At 60.1% G+C, this 25,319-nt stretch overlaps 1 protein-coding gene across 1 annotated transcript; it reads left to right on the plus strand.

Moving 5' to 3' along the window:
• The first annotated feature begins 6,494 nt into the window (after nt 1–6,494).
• On the plus strand, nt 6,495–23,575 carry COL1A1 (collagen type I alpha 1 chain). The gene is made up of 51 exons (XM_059670658.1): nt 6,495–6,720; nt 8,222–8,416; nt 8,555–8,589; nt 8,682–8,717; nt 8,807–8,908; nt 9,709–9,777; nt 10,031–10,075; nt 10,225–10,278; nt 10,436–10,489; nt 10,982–11,035; nt 11,153–11,206; nt 11,539–11,592; nt 11,680–11,724; nt 11,842–11,895; nt 12,010–12,054; nt 12,230–12,283; nt 12,543–12,641; nt 12,727–12,771; nt 12,871–12,969; nt 13,092–13,145; nt 13,277–13,384; nt 13,463–13,516; nt 13,851–13,949; nt 14,135–14,188; nt 14,279–14,377; nt 14,948–15,001; nt 15,122–15,175; nt 15,279–15,332; nt 15,440–15,493; nt 15,890–15,934; nt 16,027–16,125; nt 16,396–16,503; nt 16,878–16,985; nt 17,163–17,216; nt 17,421–17,474; nt 17,717–17,824; nt 17,910–17,963; nt 18,080–18,133; nt 18,277–18,438; nt 18,538–18,645; nt 18,806–18,913; nt 19,026–19,079; nt 19,186–19,293; nt 19,702–19,755; nt 19,868–19,975; nt 20,288–20,341; nt 20,659–20,766; nt 20,858–21,140; nt 21,266–21,456; nt 21,729–21,971; nt 22,089–23,575. Exons 1-51 carry the CDS (start codon nt 6,630–6,632, stop codon nt 22,233–22,235), a joined length of 4,380 nt encoding a protein of 1,459 aa, XP_059526641.1. The 5' UTR covers nt 6,495–6,629; the 3' UTR covers nt 22,236–23,575.
• Nucleotides 23,576–25,319: the final 1,744 nt, after the last annotated feature.

Genomic DNA, 25,319 nt, shown 5'->3' on the forward strand with positions numbered 1-25,319 from the left:
CATGCCTTTCCTCCCACCTTCCCATTCCAACCCTACATTCAAACCCTGACACTGGCCCTCCTGGGCCCAACTCAAAAGAAACCTCCTCCATAAAACCTACCTCATCTCTCGTTGCCATTCTCATCGCTCTTTGTAGCTCCCTGAGGCTTCCATTTACTGAAAATGACACAGGCCAGCAAGTGGCCTTACTACTCCTACCCCATTTCACAGATTGGGAAAATGAGGTTCAGGGAGATGAAGCAACTTACCCAAAGTCACACAGCCAGTGCTGCCTCGAGTGAGAGACATTTTTGTGTTTCTTTTATTTCCCTTCCGGACTCTCCACTCCCTGAGGGCAGAGCACTCTTCAGCACAGGCTGACCCCAGGAAGCCTGTAGTAACCGTCCCCTCAATAGAGTTGACTAGAGTATCTGCAATAGACACTGAACTTGGGTCTTCTTTCCCAAACAGGGTCCTTGCTGAGCCTCTTCTCTTCCAGAGTACCACACCTCCTGTCTCTCAGGTCAGAAGACCAGGAACCATCTGTGCTCCCCACCACCACACTCCAAGTCCAATCCAACCCCAGCGCCTGTCACTTCTGCCTCCCATAGAATCCATCCTCTTCTCTGTTTCCATTTCCTTCAACCTGGTCCAGGCTCTCATCAGCTCTCACCTGGGCACCGGCAGCAGCCGCCTTCCTCCACAGCCTTCCTTCAGCATCTACTCCACCAAGTGACCATTACGATCTTTTCAAAGCAGACATGATTGAGACCCTCTCTGCTTCAGGCACCTTATGGGGCCCAAAGCCCTCAGGACAAAGACTAACACCCCTGTTGGGCTCCTGGGGCCTGCCTGGCCTTTGCTTCCTGTGCTCCAGCCACACTGGCCTCTCTGGAATTCGTAGGCACCTAGAACTTGTCATGCTCCCTCCTGCCCCAGAGCCTTTGCATATGCGGCACCATCATGCCCACCTCAATCCCCTACCCTGCCATCTACCCCTTACCTAAGTTATCTCTAGCCATGTCAACCTATTTGGGGTGCCTTACTGGGTCCCCAGGTCTAAGGTAGACTCCCTGGAATGCTTGCCACTCAGAGCTTTGCATTCCTTTCCTGTATAAACTTTACAGCTGCAATTACACATTCACATATGTAATTTCATTCATGTCCATCTCTACCAGACATAAGCTCCATGAAGGCAGACACTGAATGCAAAGTAATTGTTTCATGAATAATTCTGGATCCTTTCTGCATCCAGATCATACTATGTCCAAAGGGATGCTCTGCCCAGGGCTGGTGCAAAACAGCAGGGTGGGGTCCCCCGCTCCAGCCCAGAATTCCAGGTTTGCTGGAGGAAGGACTGGTAGCAGATGTAGACGTGGAAGACACCAGACATCTGTGGCTGAGGCTTATCTGTGGGGAAAATGGGAGTGGGAGTGAACGACTCTGCCTCATACAGGCTGCCCCATTCACTTATTTTATTTTTTTTTAATCTAAGACTGAAGGGAACCTCTCCATCCATATCCTGAACACTTCAACCAGACATTTGGTTGTGACGCAAGCCTCTGACCCGCCCCTCCCAGCTGCGCTCCCTGCTCTCCGCTGTAGGTTGGGCATCAGGAGACAGGGCCCAACGGAGCACCAGAGATGCCAGAAGAGTGTGTGGGGGGAGGAGTGGGACAACCGGCCAGAGGCAGAGGAGAGAGGAAAAAGAAACGAAAAGAACTAAGAAAAGGAAGAAAAAGACCTGAAGAGGGAAAAGGTTAAGGGTGGAGGAGATAGAAGAATAGAAAAAAGGAAAGAATTGGGGAATGGGATAGAACAAGCACAGTATTTATTGAGCCAAACCAGAAAGGGGACAAATAACACTTCAATGAACTCACTCTCTCAAACCTGTGCTGAGAACCTGCTCTGCTCCAGACACAGTGAGGGGCGAGAGATACGGAGGTCCCTTCCCTGTAGCTCACATTCCAGCAGGGAAGATGGGCGTTAGCCCCTCGCTTGTGATCAGCACAGAGTGGAAGAGAGGGCCTGGGCCCCCCCAAGCCTGACAATGTCCCCATCCAGCCCGTTATTCTCAGCTGAGACCGGCCGGGACCTGGCGGGGTGGCTGGAGTTGGGCCTAGGGAGCAGAATTAGGAGGATGGTCCTAGTGTCACCTATGGGCCATGCCCCAGCCCTTTCCTCCCAGCTCATCCCGGCACGTTTCCTGGTCCTCCTGCCCCCCAAACGTTCCCCTCTCGAGCTGGGGGAGACCGTAATTGGGGCAGGATGTGCCACAACTAGAAAGGAGCCTTCTCTCAAGACCCTGGGCCCAGCGCTTGCTCTAGAAGAGAATGAGGTGGACCCTGGGCCTGGGTGCACGTATTTGAGGCTCAGGTCACCTGGGAAGAAAAGAAAAGAGGGAGGAAGAGCAACAACAACAACAGCAAAGGCAACTGGAGCTCCTAAAAAAGCTCCAGAGAGCGGAAGGATTTAAAAGAAGCTGAGTCCCACTGAGAGAAAGTGGAGGGAGGCAGAGGACACAAAGGCATCAGGAGTGGGAGTGGGAGTGGGGAGAGTGAAAGAAAGAAAGAAAAAGGGAAGGAGGAAGGGACGGAGAATGAGGTATCTACTCTCCTCCCCTTCACAGCTACACTCCTCCTCCGAGTTGTCTGCACTCTGACCCCTTTTCTAGGTCTCCCACTGGCTCCTCAGCCCACTCCTGTCTGGCTTCCTCGCCCACCACTCCACCAAAACAGCTCACATGTAGCTGCCATGTTGCTGCCTCCAGTGAACATTTTCCTCATCACATGAATTCTCTCTGCAGCGTCTAACTGTCCCTCCTTCTAGAACAGTGGTTCTCAACCTTCCTCATGCCGCGACCCCTTAATACAGCTCCTCATGTTGTGGTGACCCCCAATTTCATTGTTACAAATTGAACATCATTAAAGCATCGTGATTAAGCACAAAAACAATATGTAATCACATATGTGTTTCCCGATGGTCTTAGGCAACCCCTGTGAAAGGTTCGTTCGACCCCCAAAGGGGTCGCGACCCACAGGTTGAGAACCGCTGTTCTAGAACCATCTTCCCTCTGCCTACATGACACCCACCTCCCCTCTCCCCCTTGCTCTCCTACTTTTCCTATTGTCCTTCAGCTTCCTATGTGGGTTCCTCCTGCCCTTCCCAACCCTGACACAGCACGGCCAGACTTGATTCATCACCTTCCCTCTTCACCTGGCAGGGATGAAAGTCAGGGGGGACTCTCAGGAGGCCAAAGGACGTGGGTGGAGCGGAGGCAGAGAGCGGCGGAGCTGTGCCTGGAAGCTGAGGAGCTGAGCTAAGGACCAAAGGGCCTGGGTGGCGCCATGCTGAGGGAGGGAAGGAAGAGGGGAGCCCACACCCCTGGGGTCTGTCCCCAGACTGCCCTCAACAGGACAGGTGCAGGGCTCCGTGATGAAGATGTGTGAAGACCAAGGTCTTCACTGGAGTCTCACTCTTAGACCCTCCCCTTCTCTCCCCTCATCCCCTCCCACTCCTAGGGACCCTTTCTCTGTCCCCAGTGAGGGGGAGGGGGGGAGCATTCAGGAGGGATGCTCCAACAGGGAGGGAGGGCCACAGAACCTCGGGAACCACAGCAGCTGGCAAAGGCTGACCCACCTGCTCTCCAGGTGCACCAACACCTGGGCTGCCTCTTCTCCCTCGTCCCACACCACGGGGTCCAAGCTGGGGGCGTGAGGGGCTCCAGAGGGATGGGGAGTTGGGGAGCACAGGCCTGCCCCCCACCTTGTGGAGAGAGGGCACTTGGGGAAATTTGGAGAGAGAGTGAACTCAGGGCTCGGCATTTTCCGCTTTCTGTTTTTCTGCGTGAGGAATTTCCCCCCTAAGTGCTGATGACTTTACCATTTCTTGGACGTGGGGGAAGGAGACGTTGGTTTTCGCTCCCCGCCCCCCCCCCCCCCAAATGCCGGACAAAGTCTCACATTCCACCAGAAGCCAGAGCTTCAGAGTTTCCTAAAGATGAGGTGGCGTCTCCTCCCCTCTCCAGCCCCAGTTCCCTCCCCCTTCCCTCTCCCCAGTCTCAAGCCCTCAGTCCTGGCCAAGGAGGCCCAGCCAGGCTGGGAGGAGACCCCAAGCACATTCTTCCTCTCGCTGTCATGCTGCAGAAATTAAAGACACATCTTCGGGCTGGGCACCCGCCAAGCGTTTCAAGTCAAAAAGTGGCAGAGAGGGCCCTGGGCCTCAGCTCTGTGCCACGTGTAAAGGATGCCCAGAAGCCCTCTGCCCGGAGCCCCTGGGGTGGGAGTCTGACATTGGCCAGTGGGGCAGTGGCTGGGTGGCTGTCACATGCACCCACACCCCCAGGGGTCCCTGGAAGCTCTTCAGATCTCCAGGCCCACAATGTAGCAACTTCCAAGCCACATCTCTGAGGCGTCATCTCTTTTTAAGGGGGGTGGTGGGGGTGTGGGACAGCCTGGACAGGGAGCACGTGGGGAGGGGGCTGTAGGCACCAGGCCTTCTGGTGGAGAACACTCAGCAAGCAGGGCGGTGGCCAGGTAACACCAGCTGTCACCCCAAGCCTGTGACACCCTGCCCCAGATGACCAGTCTACAGGGTTGACCTTCCTGAGGAACGAGACCCTCACGCTCTGCTGCGGGGCACCCCTTGCCCACACCCCACACTGGAGGTTAAAGGAACTGCCATCTCAGCACCTCAGCACCCTGGTCCTGCCCTGCAGTCGCTGGCACTAGGCGGGGGCAGATCCTGGGCCACAGTTGGTGCCACATGGTGGGGATAATTGATGAAGGCCCAGCCCTCCATCGCCGTCTCCAGCCTGCCTCTCTGGAAACTCTATATTTTCCCTTTAATTATAGCCCCTGCCGTCCCCTCCACAGCCCCACCCGCACCGCTCATCCTGGCTGCCCACGGCCTACGTGGCTCCCTCCCCTTCTCTTCCCCTGGTCTTTTTTTTCCCTTTGCCTTCGTTGCACAAAACCAGCTGGGGGAGGGCGTGGAAAGGGGCGGGGGGGGGGAGGCAAAGGAATCTTGGATGGTTTGGGGGAGGAGGGACTCCCCGCTTCCACGTTTGCAGCTCTGGAGCGATGGGGGCGGGGAGCTCTGGGAAAGGATAGGAATTGATGGACATTGCAAAGGGACCCCCATTGCCTCTCCTGGGCCCACAGATTCTGGCAGGACCAGGACCTGGACAGGGTTGGGGTTGGGATGGAACACTGCTGGGAGGTGGGGACATGGAGAAGAAAGGACACTGTCTTCTAGAGGTACTGTCTCCAAATATAGCCTGTTGTTTTGGGGTCCCCACATCCTCTCAGGGTGCCCAGGTGATTCTCTCCTGGTGCGAGAGGCAGAGAGCAATGCCCTAGGTTTTCAGGAAAGACGTTGGATGTGGGAAACAGCCTGTAAAATAAGGTTACTCACCCCCCCTGCAATTTCACCCCAAACCCCCAAATACACATCTCCCCCAGACTCCCACATTCTCCCCTGTGCCCCCAACCCTCAGTCCAGGTACAACCAGGGACAGGACTCTATGCAGCTCCCACAGGAGCGCCCTGTCTCCAGGGAGGTGGCCTCCCCCTGTGTTCCCTCCTGCTTCCCTGTGCTGTCCCCCGGCCAGGGCCACAGCAGACCCTAACCCAGGGCGCTTTCCTAAGCCACCAGTCGCCACAGGCTTTCTCAATGTAAACTCACCCCCCTGGGCTGGAAGGGTCCCGGCAATTGCCCACCCAAACCGTGTTGCCCCCTCACTCAGCACCAAAGCTTCGTGCAAGTCCAATTTCTCACCCAGGGCCTCGGCCTCCCCACCCCATCTCTCTCACTGTGCCTGGGGTCTGGGAGCTGCGGGCATGGTAGAAGGACTGACATCCTCGAAAAACCCCTCTCACCAGCATCCCTCCAAGTAGCTGATTCTTAATGTCTATAAAGGCGTCTCTAACGTGTCCCCCAAATATCCCTAAGCTCCATACCCAAGCCACACCAGAAGACACCCCTAAACAGGCACATCTTTTTAATTCTCGAGTTCTCCTGTTTTAGGGGGGGGTCCCAGCCGGCCTCTTCATACCCATCCCTTTGCTCTTGCCACGGCTGGGATGGGGGGTGCGTAAGGCATGGCCAGGAGGACCCTCTCCCAACCACCCCCAGTCTTTCCACCTTTGGGAGGCTCTCCACCCTGCTCTCCAATTCCAGTTCTTCCAGATTGGGGGTCCCAGGAAGAAAGCGGAAGGGGCTCTCCTGCCCACTCTTTAGCCTACACTACATTGAGGACCTAGCCGCACCCCAGCAGTACCATCTCTAGCCCGGGCTGGCTTGGGGGGCTGGGGAGGCAGAGCTGCGAAGGGGGGAGATGTGCGGTGGACTCCCCTTCTCTTCCCTCCTCCTCCTCCTCCTCCTCCTCTCCGTTCCAACTCCCAAATTGGGGGCCGGGCCAGGCAGCTGTGATTGGCTGGGGGACGGGCGGCCGGCTCCCCCTCTCCTAGGGGCCGGGTTCCTCCCCACTCGCCGTCGGGATGGTATAAAAGGGGCCCGGGCCACCGGTCGGAGCAGACGGGAGTTTCTCCTCGGGTCGGAGCAGGAGGCACGCGGACTGTGAGGCCACGCATGAGCGGACGCTAACCCCCACCCCAGGCGCAAAGAGTCTACATGTCTAGGGTCTAGACATGTTCAGCTTTGCGGACCTCCGGCTCCTGCTCCTCTTAGCGGCCACCGCCCTCCTGACGCACGGCCAAGAGGAGGGCCAAGAAGAAGACAGTAAGTCCCAAACTTTGCAGAGTCCGGGGCTACTTGGTGTCGCAACCTGCGCCCGGTCCCGGGAGTCCGCCACTGAAACGGAGACTCGGGGTGCTCCGGGGACTCGGTGATGGAAGGGGGGTGCGGAGGGCGCTTCTCTGGCACCCTGGGAGGGAGGGGAACGCACCCTGGGTGGGGAGGCTGGGGATGAACGCCCCCGGGAGCGGGAGTGGAGGATGGAGCGCCACTTGCGTTAGCACAGGCGGGGGTCCTGAGCGCGCACGGTGGGGTACCACCGGGGAAAGGGGGGTCTGAGCGCGGGACGCGGGGAGAGTACGTCGAAGATGGGATGGGGGCGCCGAGCTAGGCATTTGGGGCCCAAGACGTAAAAACCATCAGGAAGGCTGTGGGATGATTCATAGGGAAAGATTGTTTGCCCTCTGCAGGCTAGACAGTGTTGCTGGGGCCGCGGGGGTGCTGGGCCGCGGGGGGAGGGGGCGCAGAGAGTGGGCGGGTTGGAGGATGAGAAACTTGGGAGAGGACTGGGCAGGGCGGGGGTCCTTGCGCCCTCTGCTGATCAAGATTGAGAACCGTTCCTCCCTGTCCCGCGCTTCCCCGCGCAGGAGCTGGAGCGGGGAGCGGGGGTTATTGCGGAGGGTGAACCCCACCTCTAAACCTAGAAAATAAAGCTGGCCGCGGGGTGGCCCCTGACTCTAAAGAAGCGTCCGATCCAGGGAAATTGTTTAGTGCTGCCGCCACCTGGTGGCCGTCTGGGTAGACGCTGGTGCGGTGGCCGGGTCAACTACATCACTACTTGCGGACTTGTGGGTTCTTTGGCTGCGGGGTGACCCAGAAGCACTGGCTGGCTTTGGGAAACGGGGGTTGTCCCAGAGAGAAGGTTTTGGATACGTCTGGGAGCTGGAGGTTTGGGCGTATCCAACTCTGGGGGTATATTTCAAGTCTCTGGGCGGGACTCCGCGCCAACCAGCCCCGCCCCATCCTCGTAGCCCCGCCCACGCCATCCCACCTGCCTGGGGAATCCGGAGGAATGGGGGCTGGACCTCCCATCTCTCCTCCCACGCCCTCCTCCTCCGGGCGCCATCCAGACCCCTCCCCACCAGCCTGCCCTCGGGATGGGGCCCCTCCTGTTCCCTCTCTCCTCCCCCTCCCCACCCCGCCCCCCAACCCAATGGCTTTTTATTTCCCTTGGCCTCAGCACCAATGGGCTGAGGTCGGAGTTGGACGCAACCCCCGCCTAAAGCTTTGTTTAAATTCCTGAGAACTGGAAAGAGTTATAGCGGCTCTGGCGAGGCGCCTCGGCGCTGTCACTGGCGCTGATGAGGAGCAGATGAGCTTATGAGCTTTTAAGGATTTGGGGAGAGGAGAAGAGGGGGGGGGGGGAGGAGGCGGGAAACGGAAAATCTAAATATGTCTCCAAGACGGAGGGGACGGCGGGGAGGGCTGGGATCCCTGGAGCTCGGCGGCGGGGGCTGACGGCCCCGCGTCCCCCGTCTCGCCGCAGTCCCACCAGTCACCTGCGTACAGAACGGCATCAGGTACCACGACCGAGAAGTATGGAAACCCGAGGTCTGTCAGATCTGCGTCTGCGACAATGGCAACGTGTTGTGCGATGACGTGATCTGCGAGGACACCAAGAACTGCCCCGGCGCCGTAGCCCCCCCGGGCGAGTGCTGCCCGGTCTGCCCCGACGGCGAGGGTAGGGCTCCTCTGCGCCTGGGGCTGGGGCTGGGGCTGGGGAGGGCGGGGGAGCGGCCCCGGCCCAAGCCTCGGAGGTCTTTGCGGCCGCTGCGCCCGAGCAAACCCTGCCTCTAACCCGCGCTTCTTCTCCCCCTAGTGTCGCCTACGGATCTAGAAACCGCAGGAGTCGAGGTAATCCTCTGCCCTCGACTTGCACCACCCCTCCCCTGGCTCCCCATGGCCCTCCCTTCTCTAACCCACTTTCTTCTCTCCCAACCCCAAAGGGACCCAAAGGAGACACAGGCCCCCGAGGCCCGAGGGTAAGAAGAGTGGCGCTTTGGGCAGTGGAGGGCTGGCGGTGGGCGTGGCTCCTGGCCTGTGCTCACCCGCCTGCCCTCTCCCGCTCCAGGGACCCGCAGGCCCCCCTGGCCGAGATGGCATCCCTGGACAGCCTGGCCTTCCCGGCCCCCCCGGGCCCCCCGGACCTCCTGGACCCCCTGGCCTCGGAGGAGTAAGTGGGGAGTGCCCCTCTCCTCCCTCCCCACCCTCGGTTTTTGGTTTTGTTTTGGCAGATGGCAGTCTTTATATTTTGAAATAACTTCAAACTTAAAAGAAAAGCTTCCAGGACAGTGCCAAGAACTCTCATATACCCTGCTCAGTGTGTCCCATTCGCTTTATTAGTCTCTGTCTATATGTACATATAATTATGGTTCTTTTTCTTTCTGGACCGTTTGTTTGGGGGAGTGAGTTGCTGGTAGTATGTCCCTTTGTTCCTAAATTCACTAGTGGTTATTTCTTGGGGGGAAAAAAAAGAACATTCTCATACAGGTCCATTGCACAATGATTACATTTTGGAAATTTAACAGTGATGCAATACTATACTTAATATACCGTCCCTATTCAAATTTCACCCATGTCCTATTCTATAGCATCATTTTTTCCAATTCCAGGATCCAATCCAGGATCATGAATTGCATTTTATTGTTATGTCTCATTAGTTTTCCTTTCATCGGGAACATTCCTCAGACTTCTTTTTTTTTTTTTTGTCTTTCATGACACTGAGCTTTTCTGAAGAGCCCATTTGTTTGGTAAACTGTCCCTCAGTTTGGGCTGGTAGGCTACGTCTTCATGACCAGATTCCACAGATGCGTTTTTGGCAGGACGATCTCACACGTGACGTTGTCCTGCTTCGTGCATCCCATCGGGAGGCACATGATGTCTGTTTGTCCCATTATTGGTGCCGTCTCCTGCCTTTCAACTCACTGTCCCGACCCCACTTTCTCATACGCTCTCTCTGGTTTTTTCCCTTAGAACTTTGCTCCCCAGATGTCTTACGGCTATGACGAGAAATCAGCTGGAGTTTCCGTGCCCGGTCCCATGGTGAGCCACCAGGGGGAGTACAGATGACAGAAGAAGAGCCGATGGGGATCCACACAAGATGGGCCAGTGATGGCATAGGGGGGTGGCAGAGATAACCTAGGAGGGTCAAGATGACCACTGGGACCTCAGAGCCCAGAGAGAATGCAAGGCAACTGGGTGGTCCCAAGAGGAACCCATGGGAGACAGCAAGACTACACCCTTGTTGCACCTTCCCACAGAGATGTCATCAGCGCCTCCTTTTCTTCTTCTGTAGGGTCCTTCTGGTCCTCGTGGTCTCCCTGGCCCCCCTGGCTCACCTGTGAGTATCCGGGGTATCTTCACACACCATCTTGAGCTTTGGGCTTTTAGCGGGAGGATTGGGATGAAGGATTGGGATCTCTTGGTGAGATGGGAAAAGGGTGGCGGACCCTGCCCTTCTAACCCCGCCCCTCTCTCCTTGTCCTCCAGGGTCCCCAAGGTTTCCAAGGCCCCCCTGGCGAGCCCGGCGAGCCTGGCGCTTCAGTAAGTGCCCCCTCCCCAACTTGTCCTCCGCGTACAAATACACCTCCCTCTGCAAATACACGGATTCTCCATTCCCATCTGGAGTCTTCCTTACCTCCTTTCCCTCCCTTTTTCCTTATCCTGGTAATGGTAACCTCCTTTTTCCTATCTCCTCTAGGGTCCCATGGGTCCCCGTGGTCCCCCTGGCCCCCCTGGCAAGAACGGAGATGATGTAAGTGGCCACCATGAGAAGACACCACCTGACCCACTGCCTCTCTGAGCTAAGGCCCTATACTCCCCACCCAGTGCCCCATCGCCTTTGGGGGTAATACCCAGAGAAAAGGGGGACGTTCACCCTGATGCACAGGACTGCCCTTCAACAATGATCTTCACCCTTTGTGGGATGTTTCTCCTTTCTCTCCACTGTAAGCAAACCCCACCCCCACCCCTCAGGGCAAGTGACTTCCTTAAGCTTCATTGCTCTGGGCACCCCAGGTCTGCTTTGAGATTAAAATGCTGGTGACAGAAATAAACAGAAATTCCTTCGGAGGGAATTAAAATTCACCAAACAAGGGTTTCATGGTAGATTTAGATTGCAGTCTAAATTCAAAGATAAAGCGCTGCGCCCCTAAGCCTGACCTTCAACAACCCCAAGGAGATTCAGACCCTCCACACATTTCCAGCCCAGGGACTTGGGCATGACGGCCTTTTCTCTCCCTCTCAGGGTGAAGCTGGAAAGCCTGGTCGTCCTGGCGAGCGTGGGCCTCCTGGACCTCAGGTGAGCAAGACAGTGTGGCCAGCCCCCAGCTCTCCTGTATTTGGGCTTCGATTGGGATCTGTGTCCAGAGTGGTGGTGTCTTCTAATGGCCCTGCCTTTCTTTTCTTTTCCTTCCAGGGTGCTCGGGGATTGCCCGGAACAGCTGGTCTCCCTGGAATGAAGGGACACAGAGTGAGTCCGCTATGAGTCATCTAAGCTCCCAAAGTCCCAGCATCACACCATTCCAACCCCTTCCCCAAAGGTCCCTGGTGGGTGTCGTGGTGGGAGGCAGCCACAGAAGTCCCAAGGGACAGAGAGCAGACATCCAAAGGAACTTACATCCATTGGGAAAGAAATTCTGAGAAGGGGATTGGATGAGATCTTGGGCCAGTTGGGTTGAGTCTAGCTCAGAGACAGGGCAATGTCTGTGGTGAGCTCCCGAGGCTCCTTCTCAGGTCTGGGTGGGTCTCAAGGTGACCCTCCCCCTCCACAGAGTCTTACCTGCCCCCTCCTTTCTATCTTAGGGTTTCAGTGGTTTGGATGGTGCCAAGGGAGATGCTGGTCCCGCTGGTCCCAAGGTAAGAGGCTGTCTGAATGTCATGGTCCTCCACCTCCTGCCCAGTCCCACCCTGAACCAATGCCTAATTCTGTTCTCTGCTCTATAGGGTGAGCCTGGTAGCCCTGGTGAAAATGGAGTCCCTGGTCAGATGGTGAGTGTGTCCAGTTCTAGAAGGAAGAGAGGGAGCGGGGTGTACGGGGCACAATGGGAGCTTGAGGAAATGGGTGTGCCCTCCATCTCACTTGGTTTTTCTTGGTTTTGTTGCCAGGGCCCCCGTGGTCTGCCTGGTGAGAGAGGTCGCCCTGGAGCCCCTGGCCCTGCTGTAAGTACTCCTGGTCCCTTGGGGGATCCCTGGGCTCTGGAAGGAGCCCCCCAGGAGCTACAAGGACTGGCCAATGCTCAGTGGATGTAACCGAGGCTTCCTCCCTCTCTACAGGGTGCTCGTGGAAACGATGGTGCTACTGGTGCTGCTGGACCCCCTGTAAGTGTGGCCCCTAGACCTCAGCGCCTGGGAGTGGGCAGGGTCTCAGTGTGAGCTCTTGGGGATAACACTGGAGATGGGCCATGTTGGTCTGAACCCCAAGACCTCTTCTGTCCCAGGGTGTGACTGGCAGCTGCCACTTTCCTTCTTGCTAACATCTCCTTTTCATTCACAGGGTCCCACTGGTCCTGCTGGCCCTCCTGGATTCCCTGGTGCTGTTGGTGCTAAGGTGAGACCCCTGCCCTCCTCTGAGCATGGCTCCCTTGGGCCAAGGTGTCTCCTTGCTCCCCAAACCAGAGGGACCCAGAGTGGCAAGAGAGAAGTCCACTCCCCAACATCTTTGTCCTGGGGTCCCTTTCTCTGATCTTGGAGTCCTGACTCTTGGTCTCCTGTCCCTACCCTTCACCCCCACCCCCTCACTCCCCACCTTTCAAAGGTGAGGTTGGGCTGCCAGGGTGGCTCCTGACATGTCCTTTCTTCCCATCCAGGGTGAAGCTGGTCCCCAAGGATCCCGAGGCTCTGAAGGTCCCCAGGGTGTGCGTGGTGAACCCGGCCCCCCTGGTCCTGCTGGTGCTGCTGGCCCTGCTGTAAGTATTGCTTCCTCGGTGCCCCATGCCCCTCCCCAACTCAGAGTCCTTGACTGTCACTCACCCGCCTCTTTCTGTGCCACAGGGAAACCCTGGTGCTGATGGACAGCCTGGTGCTAAAGGTGCCAACGTAAGTGTCCTGCAGGTTTCAGAGCTGCCCCTGGTGCCCACCTCCCACCTGCCCTGTGCCCTTCACTCAACTTGACTCAACTTGTTCTGCCCCCTACAGGGCGCTCCTGGTATTGCTGGTGCTCCTGGCTTCCCTGGTGCCCGAGGCCCCTCTGGACCCCAGGGCCCCAGCGGTGCCCCTGGCCCCAAGGGTAACAGCGTAAGTGCTACTCTCTTACTTCTGCCCCATTCTGCACTGGCTCTAGTGTGGCCCTTGTCTGGGGGTCAAGGCCAACTGAGCACCCCATCTTATGGCTCATCCTCTTCTCTTCCCACACACAGGGCGAACCTGGTGCTCCCGGAAACAAAGGAGACACTGGCGCCAAGGGAGAGCCCGTAAGTCCCCCTGCAGCTCAGCCCCATCCGCCTGGGAGGAGATGCAGGGAGGCCCAGCCTCAGCCAGCGGGGGAGCGGGCACCCGGAGGGCCCCTCACTACAGGCTGTCCCCTCCTCTCTGCTGTCTCCAGGGCCCCACTGGTATTCAAGGACCCCCTGGCCCTGCTGGAGAGGAAGGAAAGCGAGGAGCCCGAGGTGAACCCGGACCTGCCGGCCTGCCCGGACCCCCTGGCGAGCGTGTAAGAGCCCCCTTCTCTGTCCCCAGTGCCAGCCCGGCGCCCCAAGTCTGAGCTCACTGACCTCCTCTCCTCCTGCAGGGTGGACCTGGTAGCCGTGGTTTCCCTGGTGCAGATGGCGTTGCTGGCCCCAAGGTAACCTCTCTTCGTGGCTGGAGGCTGACCCTGCTGCCCCCTGCCCTTTACTTCCCTTTTTCAGATGTAGTCACCCCCACCACACACGCACGCACACGCACACGCACACACACACGCACATGCACGCACGCACGCACTCACGCACGCTGCCCAGCCCTTGTGCCCCATGCTGTGGCTACAGACTTCTCTCTCCGCACTTGGCCTCACCTTGGCCTTCCCACCTCCAACAATGCCCCCCAAAGCCCCCCATCTCCCGGGGAGGAAGAAGATGCTGGCCCCTGGGAAAGAGGCCCAGGCCTGAGACCCTAATTGTTCCTGTGACCCCCCCAACCAGGGCCCCGCTGGCGAACGCGGTTCTCCCGGCCCCGCTGGCCCCAAAGGCTCTCCTGGTGAAGCTGGTCGCCCCGGTGAAGCTGGTCTGCCTGGTGCCAAGGTGAGACCCCAGCCCTCTGCCCAGCCTGGCCCGGCCCCTGCCTGTCCCGTGTTGGCTCGGGGACGAGATGCTCTGGGGCAGGACCACGGACCTGCCGTCTGGAGTGCCCCCTCCCCAGCCTCCACTGTCCTCCTCCCCGCCCCTCCGCACCCTCTCCCTCACCAGTCACACCTCTGCTCCCTTAGGGTCTGACTGGCAGCCCTGGCAGCCCTGGTCCTGATGGCAAAACTGGCCCCACTGTGAGTATCACTCCTCCCTGGGCCCCCTTCCCCTCTCCTGACACCCCCCCGCCCCGTTCTCACCTCGGCTTTTGTGACTTCCATTCCCAGGGTCCCGCTGGTCAAGATGGTCGCCCCGGACCTCCAGGTCCCCCTGGTGCCCGTGGTCAGGCTGGTGTGATGGGATTCCCTGGACCTAAAGGTGCTGCTGTGAGTATTCAGGGAGGGGCATCACAGAGCCGGGGACAGACACACGGGGAGGCGAGAGTCCTGGTTTCTGGGCCCAGCTCTGCCCCTGATTTGCTGTGTGGCCTCAGGCCACTCACGGCCCCTCTCTGGACCCCAGTCTCCCTATTCATAAAATGAAAGACCTCTCCTGACACCACTACCATGGCCCTATCCCTGGAAATAAATATTGGGATCTGCACCCTCCCCCCCATACACACACGGAGATGGGGTAGTCCCTTTATATAATAGTTACCCCCAAATCTTGGGGGTTCTTTGAGGTTTGAAAGGAGATATCAGAAGAGATGAAAGCCCTTTGCAGCTCAGGTCACCACAGGCATATGACGGGGAGAAGGAAGGGGAGAGGGAGGAGAGATGAGCCGGAAGGGGCATGTGTCCGAGGGAGAGGCTAAGGGACCACAAAGGCATTTCCCCAGGGGCCGGAGCTGGTGGGTAGGAAAGTCCCTTTAAAAGTTCCACTCCGAGTGGACAGGAGGGACCTGGGACGCCCTGCTCTCCCACTGCAGCCCCTCAGCCCTGACTCTTTCCCCCCAGGGAGAACCCGGCAAAGCTGGAGAGCGAGGTGTTCCCGGACCCCCTGGCGCTGTGGTAAGCATCTTACCCTTCCATCACTAGGGCCCCCGGACCCCCAGCCCCAGGCCCGCCCACCTGCCCCTCTTCCTCCAGCCGCCTCACCACCCTGAGTTCTTCTTTGCTCTCCCCCCACAGGGTCCCGCTGGCAAAGACGGAGAGGCTGGAGCTCAGGGAGCCCCTGGCCCTGCTGTGAGTGGCCCTGCAGGGAGGCCTGCGCGGGGCGCAGGGGGGCAGCAGCGGGGCGACACCTGCGCCTCTCCTGGGCCTTTCTGACCACATTCTCCCCTGACAGGGCCCTGCTGGTGAGAGAGGTGAACAAGGCCCTGCTGGCTCCCCCGGATTCCAGGTGAGGCCTCACAGCTGTCAGGGGCCTGGGAGCGGGTTGGGAGTTCCCCTTTGCTCTCTTCTGAATTCTAATCCCCTTCCCTCCCCTCCCCCATTTCCCACCTCCAGGGTCTCCCTGGCCCCGCTGGTCCTCCCGGTGAAGCAGGCAAACCCGGTGAACAGGTAAGAGGCAGGGACGCAGGGAGTACAGAGGGAGGGGCCGGCCTCCGAGCTAACTAGACACCGGAAGCTGGAGGGATAATGGTTAGACACCAGGCAGGACTTCCCACCATGAAGGGAGCAGCACAGAGGGAAGCAGGCAGCTGCGCCTGTGCAGGACACGCTCTGGAAGGAGCTGCTCGGCTGCTAGTCTGCATGACTTCTGCTTAGAGATGCTGGAACTTTCCTTCAACCCAAAGTTGGGGGCGCAGAGAGCAGAGGGGTGATCCTAGTTCAGTGCCACAAAGGCGCTGGTCTCTCATTGCAGAGCCTGGGCCACCCCCCGGCAGGAGGGCAGGTGCTTTCTAGGGCTGAGGCCCCGTGGCCTTTGCTCACTGTCTGTCCCTCCCTCCCCCTCAGGGTGCTCCTGGAGACCTCGGTGCCCCTGGCCCCTCTGGAGCAAGAGTAAGTAGAGCCTCTGCCGCTCCCCTCCAGATGCCCCGGGCTGGCTGCCTCTGGAGCCACCATCATGAGTCCCTCCCTTCCTCTCCTCCCAGGGCGAGAGAGGTTTCCCTGGAGAGCGTGGTGTGCAAGGTCCCCCCGGCCCTGCTGGTCCCCGCGGATCCAATGGTGCCCCTGGCAATGATGGTGCTAAGGTAAGGACAGCACAGGGACCGGGTCTCACCCCTCCTGCGGCCGGGGACACCTGGCTGTGACCAAAGCCACCTAGGTGTGAGGGAGGGGTGGGGGACCCTGCTGGGGTGGGGTCCAGGTGCAGCCTGAAGTGCTGGCTGTGAGCCTTTACTCTCAGCGGATGCCTGTCCCAGGCCTCGAAACCAAGCCTGGGAGATATTAAGAGGGGCTCAAGGCTATGACGTCATCCTGGAAGCCCAGGCCTCACTCCAGTCCTCTTGGTTGCCATTTAGGGTGATGCTGGTGCCCCTGGAGCCCCCGGCAGCCAGGGTGCCCCTGGCCTTCAGGGAATGCCTGGTGAACGAGGTGCAGCTGGTCTTCCAGGCCCAAAGGGTGACAGAGTAAGTCCAACCCCGTGTGGTTCCCCTCCTCTGTCTCCTCTGGGTCCCTCGGCCTCTCTCTCCCCTCCCTGCCATCTTCCCCTCCGGCCTTTTTGCTGATGAATCCTCTAGCTGTGGTCCAGGCCCTTCTTTCCCCATGAGTTACCTTGGCAACGAGAGGTGGGGCTTTCTCCTGGATGGGGGACTCCCTCGTTCATCCCTCTACACAAGGCAGGGCCTCTTACCCTCTGCAAGCACCTTTTCCTCGGAAATGTTTGTGGGGTCCTGGGCGCGGGGGCAGGGCAGAGCTGGGGCGGGGTCCCCGACACCAGCCAGACAGGCTGGGCCGCCTCCCAGCTCCACGCTGCAAGTCTCAGGCTGTCCCATGTTTCTAGGGCGATGCTGGTCCCAAAGGTGCTGACGGTGCTCCTGGCAAAGATGGCGTCCGAGGCCTGACTGGCCCCATCGGTCCTCCTGGCCCTGCTGGTGCCCCTGGTGACAAGGTGAGTGGCTGCCTCCTTACCGGCTTCTAACGCAGCTTTCCCAGCAAGCCTGGGCATGGCTCGGAGCTGACAACCTGAAGGCGGGGAATCTGAAGGGAGGGAGGCTCTCTTGGGGTTAGTCTGCCAGGAGGACGCAGGGAGGACCCTGACCCTGAGCCTCTTGTCCCCCCCTTTCAGGGTGAAACAGGTCCTAGCGGCCCTGCTGGTCCCACTGGAGCTCGTGGTGCCCCCGTAAGTACAGAGCGAACGCCTCGTCCTTGGCCCTTCTCTCCCCCCACCCGTCCCCCAGCCCTTCCTACCCTCCTCCACCTCTGCTGTCATCCCTGGCCCCTGGAGAACCTCCTCAGGGCCCCTCCTCCTCACCTGTCCCTCCAGCGCCCCCTCCCGCCTCCCCCACACCAGGGCCTCTCTCCAGTTTGCCTCCTTGTCTTCTAGGGAGACCGTGGTGAGCCTGGTCCCCCTGGCCCTGCTGGCTTCGCTGGCCCCCCTGTGAGTATCAAGACTCCCTTCATTTCTTCTCACCCACTGGGACCGGGGGCCTTGGGGGCCTGGATGAAGACAGAAGCAGCGTCCTGAGTCGGGAGGGGGAAGGGGCTGGGGTGTCTCCCATTCAAGTATCTTCCTGCCCTGAGTCGCTGCCCCAGCCCAGCAGCTGACCTGTGACACTGCCATATCCCTCCCCGCTACTCACTAACTCCCTCTTTCTCCTCCTCCTCCTCCTCCTCCTCCAGGGTGCTGATGGCCAGCCTGGTGCTAAAGGCGAACCCGGTGATGCTGGTGCTAAAGGCGATGCTGGTCCCGCTGGCCCTGCTGGCCCCGCCGGCCCCCCTGGCCCCATTGTGAGTATCCCGCCCTCGGCCCCGAGCTGCCACAGGCCTGGACCCCGGGCTGGCCCAGCCTTGACGCCTCTGTGCTCCCCTCCAGGGTAACGTTGGTGCTCCTGGACCCAAAGGTGCCCGCGGCAGCGCTGGTCCCCCTGTGAGTAGCTCACGCCGAGTGTCTGCTGGGCTCCCCGGCTGGTTTGGAGGAAGGGGCGGCTGGGCCAGGTAAGGGCGCCCTTCTCCTCCTGACTTCTTCCTTGTCCTCTCGGCTAGGGTGCTACTGGTTTCCCTGGTGCTGCTGGCCGCGTTGGTCCCCCCGGCCCCTCTGTGAGTATCCCCGGTGGATACTCCGCTGCTGGGAGGGGTGGGGCGGGGGGCACCGGCTGTCAGGAGCGTCCTGGGCCTGACGGACGCCCCAGGGATGCTCTGGAATCCGGTGGAATCTGACAGCCCCTCTTCTCCTCATCCAGGGAAATGCTGGACCCCCTGGCCCTCCTGGCCCTGCTGGCAAAGAAGGCGGCAAAGGCCCCCGTGGTGAGACCGGCCCCGCTGGACGTCCCGGTGAAGTCGGTCCCCCTGGCCCCCCCGGCCCTGCTGGCGAGAAAGGATCCCCTGGCTCTGATGGACCTGCTGTAAGTGCGCGCGCCGGAGGGGCCTGGGGCGGGGGGGGGCGGGGGGGGGAGTGGTCCCTGCCCACGGCAGGGCCCCTCACCGCTGTCTGCCTCCCACAGGGCTCCCCCGGAACCCCTGGACCTCAAGGCATTGCTGGACAGCGTGGTGTGGTCGGCCTGCCCGGTCAGCGAGGAGAGCGAGGCTTCCCCGGTCTTCCTGGCCCCTCTGTGAGTGCCCCCTCATCTTGGGGGGCCCGAGAGGAACTGTCATAGGACTCGGAGGGTGCAGGATGGGGGGTGGAGCCAGCAAAGACTAATGTGCTAGCTGACCAGGGGGCTCTCAGGACCCCCCGCCCCGTCTCTGGCCTGACCCTTTCTTCTACCTAAGGGTGAACCTGGCAAACAAGGTCCTTCTGGCTCCAGTGGCGAACGTGGCCCCCCTGGTCCCATGGGCCCCCCTGGATTGGCTGGACCCCCTGGCGAGTCTGGACGTGAGGTAAGCAGTTGCCAGCCCTGTGCGATGCCAGTGCCCGCCGCAGGGCCATGGGGGCCTCGGCCTGAGCCTCCCTCCCCCTGGCTGATGCCGACCTCTCTCCCGCTCCCTGCAGGGATCACCTGGTGCTGAGGGCTCCCCCGGACGAGATGGATCTCCTGGCCCCAAGGTGAGACGGCTGCGCCCCCCGGGCCACAGCCGCGTCTGCTGCTCCCCCGGCCCCACCGGGCCCTTCATCTGGGGCTGACCCGGCCTCTGCTCCTCTCCCCTCCCAGGGTGACCGTGGTGAGACCGGCCCTGCTGGACCCCCAGGCGCTCCTGGCGCTCCTGGTGCCCCTGGCCCTGTCGGCCCTGCTGGCAAGAGTGGCGACCGTGGTGAGACTGTAAGTAGCTGGGCTCCTGCTGGCTGCTTCGGGTCAGGCCGGGACGCTCCAGGCCGCTAGGGTCCTGCAGGCGGACATCTGACCTCAGCCAGGCGGGGGGAGGACTGGAGGTCTTGCAAGGGGGCCAGGCCCTTGGCTCCCCGGAAAACAGCCACAGCTCAACCTCGAGGTCCCTCCCCACAGTGCCCGTCGCCTCCGAGGATGGAGTTGTCCCCAGTTAATTGCCCAGCTTACACAAAGCCTGGAGTCCATAGTTTCCTCTGGAGCTTGGGAGAGAGGGGCACAGTGGGAAGGATGGGAGGAAAGGGGGATCTGGCCAAGGAGTGGTTTCAACAGCAGCTCGTGCTGGGCCAGCCCTCAGCCCGGGCCTCCCGGGCCCGGATCTAACGCCCTCTCTGCTCTCCCCAGGGTCCTGCTGGTCCTGCCGGCCCCATCGGCCCCGCTGGTGCCCGTGGCCCCGCTGTAAGTCCTGCCCTGGCCCTCGTGTCCTCAGAACCCTGTCCAGGTGTGGACAGCACCCCACTCAGTGCTCACAGACCTTCCTCCTGACATTTTGTCTCCTCCACTCCTCTAGGGACCCCAAGGCCCCCGTGGTGACAAGGGTGAGACAGGCGAACAGGGCGACAGAGGCATCAAGGGTCACCGTGGTTTCTCCGGCCTCCAGGGTCCCCCTGGCCCTCCTGTGAGTACCTCCCCCTGCCCCAGCTGCCCTCGAGTCTTCTCTTACCCTCTCCCCAGGCTTTGCTGTGTGATGAGGGGCGGGGGCACTTTGGCTCAATTTCCCCCCTCTGGATAGTCATTCTCACTTCTCCCTAGCGAGGACTGGGATCCGAAGATTTGTGGGCATTTCCAAGGCGCTTCTGAGAGGGCGAAGGGTGTATGGAAGGCCTGTGGGCGGGGTCTCAGCCTGCAGACTCCCTGACTGATGGGGTGGGGCAGGTTGCTGGCCGCACTGACCCACAACGGGCCTGAATCGCCTTTGCGTCTCCCTCAGGGCTCTCCTGGTGAGCAAGGTCCCTCTGGAGCTTCTGGTCCCGCTGGTCCCCGTGTAAGTCTCGCCTTCTACCTCCTCTTCTTGGGCCCCAAGTCCAGGTTCACGTCAGGGCCCTTGGCCTGGGACACAGGTGCTCCTCACCTCTCTGGAGAAGGGTCCAGAGATGGGGCTGGGGGAGGGGAGCAGAGTCCTAAGCCATCTCCCCAGCCTTGGGCATCCCCCGCCCGCTCCTTCCTCCCCCGGGGCTCCTGGCCCAGCGGAGGGAATGAGCAATGATGAGCGCCAGGCGGGGAGGGTGGCGGGCTGCTCCCCAGCGTGGGGCGGTCCTGCGCTTCCGGGCAGACTGTCTTTAACCATCGTCCCCTCTGCAGGGTCCCCCCGGCTCTCCCGGTGCTGCTGGCAAAGATGGTCTCAATGGTCTCGCCGGCCCCATCGGACCCCCTGGTCCTCGTGGTCGCACTGGTGATGCTGGTCCTGTTGTACGTAGCTCCTCATCCTGTCTGCTCGTGGCCCTCCAGCCCTGAGATGCTCAAACCCCGGAGAACCCCACTCTCTTCCCTTTCCTTGCAGGGTCCCCCCGGCCCTCCCGGCCCCCCTGGTCCCCCTGGTCCTCCCAGCGGCGGTTTCGACTTCAGCTTCATGCCCCAGCCGCCTCAAGAGAAGGCCCACGATGGTGGCCGCTACTACCGGGCCGATGATGCCAATGTGGTCCGTGACCGTGACCTCGAGGTGGACACCACCCTCAAGAGCCTGAGCCAGCAGATCGAGAACATCCGGAGCCCCGAAGGCAGCCGCAAGAACCCCGCCCGCACCTGCCGCGACCTCAAGATGTGCCACTCCGACTGGAAGAGCGGTGAGGACACGCCCGCCCGCCCGCCCCGTGCCCATCCTCCCCCGCCTGCCCCGAGGGGTTCCATGCCCAGGCGCGCCCCGCCTCCCGGGCCTCCCCTGACTCTGCCTCGCCCTGCCCCATCGCAGGAGAATACTGGATTGACCCCAACCAAGGCTGCAACCTGGACGCCATCAAGGTCTTCTGCAACATGGAGACCGGCGAGACCTGCGTGTACCCCACTCAGCCCACCGTGGCCCAGAAGAACTGGTACATCAGCAAGAACCCCAAGGAGAAGAAGCACATCTGGTTCGGCGAGAGCATGACCGGCGGATTCCAGGTGCGTGAGCTGAACCCCGGAGCCACTCTCACAAGATGGGGGGCGGGGGGCGCAGGAGGGGCGTGAGCGAAGGTCTGGGTGCTCTAGGCCTCTGCTGGGTGTGACGGACAGAGCCGGGAGGAGAAGCCGGGGTCCTGGGCCCCTAAGACCGGCTCAGACAGAGGGTGCCCGTGGGAGGTCACGATGTTATCCGAGGACTCCAGGGACGGGGCCAGGACTAGAGGCTTCAGGACGGCCGCTCACTCTCTCTTCGCTCTCCCGGCCTCTTGCAGTTCGAGTATGGCGGCCAGGACTCCGACCCCGCCGACGTGGCCATCCAGCTGACCTTCCTGCGCCTGATGTCCACCGAGGCCTCCCAGAACCTCACCTACCACTGCAAGAACAGCGTGGCCTACCTGGACCAGCAGACAGGCAACCTCAAGAAGTCCCTGCTCCTCCAGGGCTCCAACGAGATCGAGCTCCGGTCCGAGGGCAACAGCCGTTTCACCTACACTGTCACCTACGACGGCTGCACGGTGAGTCCCCGGGGAAGGGCCCCCCTCTGGGCCGTGGCTCTCCAGGCAGGCCCTCGTGCTCCCCGCCCCCCACTCCCACCGGTGACGCCCCTCTCCCGTTGTCTCCCCTCCGCCCAGAGTCATACCGGAGCCTGGGGCAAGACAGTGATCGAATACAAAACCACCAAGACCTCCCGCCTGCCCATCATCGATGTGGCCCCCTTGGACATTGGCGCCCCAGACCAGGAATTCGGCATGAACGTTGGCCCTGTCTGCTTCCTGTAAACTCCCTCCACCCCCACCTGGCTCCCTCCCACCCAAACCCATGGCCCCTGACCTCGGAAACAGACAAACAACCCAAACTGAACCCCCCCAAAAAGTCAAAAATGGGAACCAATTTCACATGGACTTTGGAAAATTTTTTTTTCCCTTTGCATTCATCTCTCAAACTTAGTTTTTATCTTTGACCAACTGAACATGACCAAAAACCAAAACCACATTCAACCTTACCAAAAACCAAAAAAAAAAAAGAATAAATAAATAACTTTTTAAAAAAGGAAGCTTGGTCCACTTGCTTGAAGACCCATGTGGGGATAAGTCCTTTTCTGCCCGTTGGGCGTATGATACCCCAACGCTGCCCTTTCTGCTCCTTTCTCCATGCCTTCTTGGGGCCTCCCCTCCACTGCTCCCCAAAACTAAGTCTCCCCCAAAGACACAGGAAACCATGCATTGTCTGCCCAGCAACCAAAGGCAATGCTAAAACACCCGAGTGGCCCTCCCTCACCCCGCACCCCCAAGCCCTGGGGGAACCTGGGGTTCTCAGACTGCCAAAGAAGCTTCACCATCTGAGGTCCCCGAGCCTCGCCACATTCCCCTCTTCGTTTTTGAGGAGGGCGTGCTGGGGGGCCACAGGCCCTGCATCGCCTGGTTTGGAGGAGAGTCAGGAGGGGCCACGACAGTGGAAACGTGTCGGTCCCCGTGCTCCAGGGCTGATGGGAGAGACTGCTCCGTTCCTTGTGTAACTGTGTTGCTGAAAGACTACCTCTCTATGTGTCACCGGGGCAACGGCGTGGGGGCGGGACGGGGGCAGGATGGAAGGGGCTCCCCGTTTTATATCAAAGGTGCTACATCTCTGTGATGGGGTGGGGTGGCGAGGGGATCACTGGTGCTATAGAAGTGGAGATGCCCCACCCCGACCACCAGGCCAGCAAATGTTCCTTTTTGTTCCAAGTCTTCTGAATTCTTTGGTGTTTTTTTTTTTTTTTTCCTCTCGTGGATGGAGACGCATGTGAATTTTCTCAAGGTGCTACTTACCACAGGGGAGAGCGTGTGCCACTCACTCCTCGCCCTCTCTCCCCACCCCCTCGCCTGCTCGGGCCTCTCTCTCCAGACCTCTCTTCTCTGAAACCCCCTCCTCCTCAGCTCCTCCCAGCCTCACACCTCTCTCCTAATCTGTCCTTCGTCCTCCTGGGTTTCAGAGCACAAATTCCCCAAAGCACAAAGCAGTTTTCCCCCTGGGGTGGGAGGAAGCAAGAGACTCTGTACCTATTTTGTATGTGTATAATAATTTGAGATGTTTTTAATTATTTTGATTGCTGGAATAAAGCATGTGGAAATGACCCAAACATATGTGCAGTGGCCTCCTCATTTCCTTCCTTGGAGTCGGGGGTGGGGAGGGAGGTGGGCGGGGGGGGGGGCTCTCCTTCCTTTTCTTGCCCATTTCATCCCCCCTCCCAGCATCTAGCACCCTCCTTGGTCCCTCTTCTTCCCTCTTACCGTTCGTATACCTTAACCCATTTCTTCCCTTTCTCAGGCAAGCTTCCTTACAAGTCTCCCCAAAACCCTCTCCCCCCTTATAGTACATGTGCAGCAACACACACACACACACACACACACACACACACACACACGACTCCCTCCAGAGCCTCATGCCCACTTTCCCATCAAAGCCATCCATTCTGCTGCCCTCTCCCCTGCTGTGGGCACCCTGCAGGGTTGGGGGACATGAGAAGGCACTGCCCCTGGGGGACTGGGTGATGGAGGTGGGACCAGTGAGGGTACCTAGAAGCCCTCAGCAAGGCCTCTCCCTGGGCAAACACGGAGGGGAATGTGGCCCCCCCGCCTCGCCCTCACTGAGCTCCTCCGAAGGAGCAGCTGGCAGCACAGCACGTGAAGGGGGTGCCTGCGCCTGGCGGAGGCCTGTGGGGAGACCTGGGGTCCTGCTCACCCTCCGGGGCTCCAGGGGAAGGAGCGGGGAGGCTGCCCAGGGGCCTGGGAGACCTGCAGACAAGGCACGTGCAGGTGCCACCTGGAAGGCGACAGGCCCCAACCGCGCTGAGCATGGACTGGGTCCCTCTTGGCCTTCTACGTCCCCAAGACATGAGGCCCCCCGGGGGGGGGGGGTGGCCTGGACAGGTCCTTTTGCCCAGCCCCTGCCCCCTGCCCATTCCTTATCCTTTTAAAATCCTTGCCTCTTCCTCTTGCTTCTTCCTCCCCTCCCTTTTCCCTTCCCCTCTGCTGCCCACAGCCCTGCCTGCCTGAGACCCTGAGGCCCCCAAGGGGGAAGGGAGACAGCGCGCAGTCAGTGGGAACACAGGATCCAGAGAGTCCGAAGTCCGGAGCAGACCAGGCGCCCAGAGGCCTGGAGACGGTTACAGTTGCCCCCACCTCCCACCCAAGGTCTTAGGCCTAAACTTCCGTGTTCCTCCCACCGGCCTCTGGAAAGATGGAGAAGCCTGCGATCCTCATTAAGTAGTCATGGCCATTCATTATGGCCTTGAATAATTCATCATCAGCACTTCTAACACAATCAGGACAGTGTAGACAGGGAATTAGTCTAGAGAGGGTAAGAAACTGTGGCATGACAAGGAGGGCTTAGTCATATGCAAATTACCTGGTGCCGTGGTGATGGATTGATCAATCGGTGGCCTGCTGGCACCTGCCTAGGTAACCCCCATCTACCTGGACCTCTGGCCCCTGGGGCCCTGGGCAGTCTCACCCCTTCCCCACCTGCCCCCTGGGGGCTCCAGAAGCATCCTGAGCCTGGCATCCAAGGCTCTACCTGGCCGCTATGCACCTGGGCATTCTCCCTGTGCCCTCCCCTGCCCACACTGGCACACCAGCCAGAGCGGGTGATTGAAATTCCCGCACATGCACCCCACTTCCCAGGGCCAGGCCTTTCTTTATGCGACTTCCTTTATGTCTACTTTTGCTCACCCCCACCCACTCCCCCCCCCCAGCCATGCTCAAATGTCTCATGTCCCCTCGTCCTCCTGCCCGCCCCAGCCAAGTTTGCCCCCTCTGACTTTTCAGAGCCCTCCCTGTCCACAAACTCATCCTCGCCTCAGTACCAGGCAGTGCTGTCATTGT

Source organism: Myotis daubentonii, chromosome 16, assembly GCF_963259705.1.
Source record: "Myotis daubentonii chromosome 16, mMyoDau2.1, whole genome shotgun sequence".
Classification (NCBI taxonomy): domain Eukaryota; kingdom Metazoa; phylum Chordata; class Mammalia; order Chiroptera; family Vespertilionidae; genus Myotis; species Myotis daubentonii.